Source organism: Psilocybe cubensis, chromosome 10 (assembly GCF_017499595.1).
Source record: "Psilocybe cubensis strain MGC-MH-2018 chromosome 10, whole genome shotgun sequence".
NCBI classification, from domain to species: Eukaryota; Fungi; Basidiomycota; class Agaricomycetes; order Agaricales; family Agrocybaceae; genus Psilocybe; species Psilocybe cubensis.
In genome coordinates, this window is record NC_063008.1 from 2660035 (window position 1) to 2662988 (window position 2954).

At 49.3% G+C, this 2954-nt stretch overlaps 1 protein-coding gene across 1 annotated transcript; it reads left to right on the plus strand.

The window, feature by feature from the left end:
• Positions 1–1386: 1386 nt before the first annotated feature.
• On the plus strand, positions 1387–2708 carry JR316_0011078 (uncharacterized protein; the record flags this gene model as incomplete). The annotated part of the gene is made up of 5 exons (XM_047896741.1): positions 1387–1600; positions 1745–1878; positions 2024–2185; positions 2277–2323; positions 2369–2708. The coding sequence occupies 5 exons, from the start codon at positions 1387–1389 to the stop codon at positions 2706–2708; spliced, it is 897 nt and encodes a 298-aa protein (XP_047744786.1).
• Positions 2709–2954: the final 246 nt, after the last annotated feature.

Here is a 2954-nt window from a genome sequence, read left to right on the forward strand (position 1 = left end):
GCGAGGTTGAAGATAATTAAGAGGATAAGCTTAAAATACTGCCTTAGGGTTCTGCAAGACTCCTGAGAAGAGCAAATTTAGAGTGTTAGGGGGAAAGCGGCATGCCAGGGTCCATAATTCGGTTCAGTCTACGAGAGTAACTTGTTCCTTGTTATTATCCATCAACCCCCGCCCCTGCAACATACTTGTAGGCAACGGAACTGACATCCAGACTTTTGGCAGTTCCGAAAGCGGTACGCAACAACTGAGATAACGAAACACCTCGTTAAACTGTTAGTTCTGTCGGACTGTACTCAGCAAAACACAGTAAGACTCGCCGTTGGACCGCGGGAGGATTCAATTTATTCTCCATTCCCATATCGTCGCTTCCGAAAACACACGAGTCATGACAGAACAATGTGTCAACGCTACTTCAATCAGCTGTTTCAAACCATGCTGGCAATAATAACTGTCCTAAACTCACTGTTGGAATGGCACCACACAATTCGCCTTTCCGTATTCTGCGTGATCCCGCATGTTTTCTTGATGACGAACTTGAAGGTGGGTGCTGGATGTCGAACGCGGTTGGTTGGGCAAATTAGTGTGGCGGGTTGCTATGAATATGTAAGATTTTATGATCGCCGTGGTGTCTTGGTAGAAGAGGACCTGGGCGGTCTCAAGCAGTATGTAGACCGTCGAACAGATGTCGGGATGTACTCAGATATCGACGAGATTCGGACATCTGGCGCGCTTCAAGGTCGGACCTCCAATTTCTCTGCATGAGCCGCTGCTTTTCTTGAATGTCTTTCTTTCCCATTCCACCATGTTGTAGGCACAACCCACAATCCCACAAGGAAGATCGTCAAACAATCCCCTCTCTACACTGGCCTGGTGATACGCGTTTCTTGGTGGCGATGATCGTGTTACATCAGGGGACGACTTCACTGGAAATACGATACCGAGTCGAGGCTTCATTTCTCTCTAGCTAGACCTTCTAGTTCTCGGTCCAGTCCTACTGGACCTCCATGGAGCTGCCAGATCTTCTCGAGGCTCGCGCGCTGGCAAATATGCCTCTGAAGCACACCCACATGTAACAGTAGGACCTCTGGAAGGATTCCGGTTGGCTCCATTACCTTTAAATCTTCTGGTCCCTATTATTAACCCAGGAGATGTGTTGCCGAACCAATGACAATGCGATACCGACGACGCCGAATGCGAATTTTAATCGGAATGGCGCGAATGATCACGAAAATCTAGACGCGTGCACGGGCGGGTGCTCGACGCGCTTTCTGTCTTCAACATTCCGTTTATGGCTAACCGTTCCCCTGGATGTTTCTCCCAGGTTGTCTTTTCGTAAGATTGACGCGGTCATTGGGGTGATGTCATGCTATTGCTATCTCCTCCTGGATGTTCTGGCGCCACCCGCAGCTGGTATACTTCACTTATTCAGTCAACACAGAGTACTCGCAGGCTTTAACAGTTGTTCGGGATCTTCTTGCTATAACGAGGATTTACCGTTGCGGTCGCTTCTCAGAGATGACCGGCGGCCGAGGTGGCCTTGCCGACCTCTGCTCATCTTTTACCATTGCCCTGTGGACAACTTCGTATCTATGGGCCAAAGGTAAAGTATGCCATGGAGCCAAGGCGTTCTGCGAGGGAATTTGCCGCTTAAAAGCCGCTCACAAACAATCTCTTTTTGTGTAGCAGTGATTACTGTCGTCCGAAAAAAGTGGAGGAGGTCTGTATTGACGATTTTCGACCAAAGCTCCTCCAAGCGAGCGCGATGAGTTCACTCCGAGGAAAATCCGCTTTGGTGATGTTCAGGCTGTAACCCTATTGAACGGGGGGAAGCTTGGTCTGCTAGGTTACATCAAGTTTTCACCAAGGTCCCCCTCAAAGGTACCAACTGGGATTTTCTGCTCTCTTTCTATGGCTGGAATATCTTGCTTGAACGGAACACTTATCGATCAAAAAGTATTCTGTCATCACTCACTGCCTCCCGGTATCGTGCACTGTCTAATGTTGCCTGTTTGTGATATTCCAGCCGTTGTTGAAGAAATTCATATCTTCCGGAATGCGTGATACTTATCTTGTTTGCTCGAGGACCCTTCACGTGTGGCGTGGGTTGTGGCTCTTTGACATCGATGGCAGCGATGAGAACCTCGCCAAGCTCAAACCTTCTGGTTTACTCACTGATATACAAAATGTAAATAATTATCAATTATACTACGATTGCTAGGATCTCGAAAGCGCGACTAAATGCTCGAAAACACGATGAACGACAATTCTAACTACAGAATGCTGGGATAACTTATATGTATCGGGTATCGAACTGCAATGACAGGTCCGTTTCCTGACTTCCTCCCTGGTATCATTATTTATGCATCAGGCCTACGACTTTCACCAGTCCAATTGCCAGTGTTACGACAAGTGCGAGGCCAATCAGAACCTTCAACAAGGTAGGACTCGAGCCGCGTGCGATCCAGTCTGATCGACGCAAATGGGCCTGCTCTGCATGTTGCCGCACCACTGGCAACCGCCGACTGTCCGAGGAGCTCTTCAGGAGCGACAATGTGCGCCTGCCTGCGGGGAGGATTCGGCTCAGCTCCAGCGTACGTATGCAAATAAACGTACGAAATAATTCACGAAGCTTTGCGAGAGACCGCCAGTACGATCTGTGTTCCACAGTCGTAGGCGCGCGCGCTTCGGCGTATGGGGGAGGCTGGTGATTTGGGCTTATTCGACTGTAAGACGGCAATTCCGGTTCCCCCTCGAGAGTTTCAATGTCCCTTGCTTCTAGATGCGGTTGTACAGTGTGAGAGAAACTTGCACTGCTCCTGCTTCGAGCGCTTTGTTGGTGCAGGAGATCCACCAGGTTGCGGGGATTCGTTGACGCCCGAGTATAGACTGGTGTGGGTATTGCTGGAACAGTTGGAAAAGTCGGCACACCACTTCCCTGAATTGCTCCTACAGTG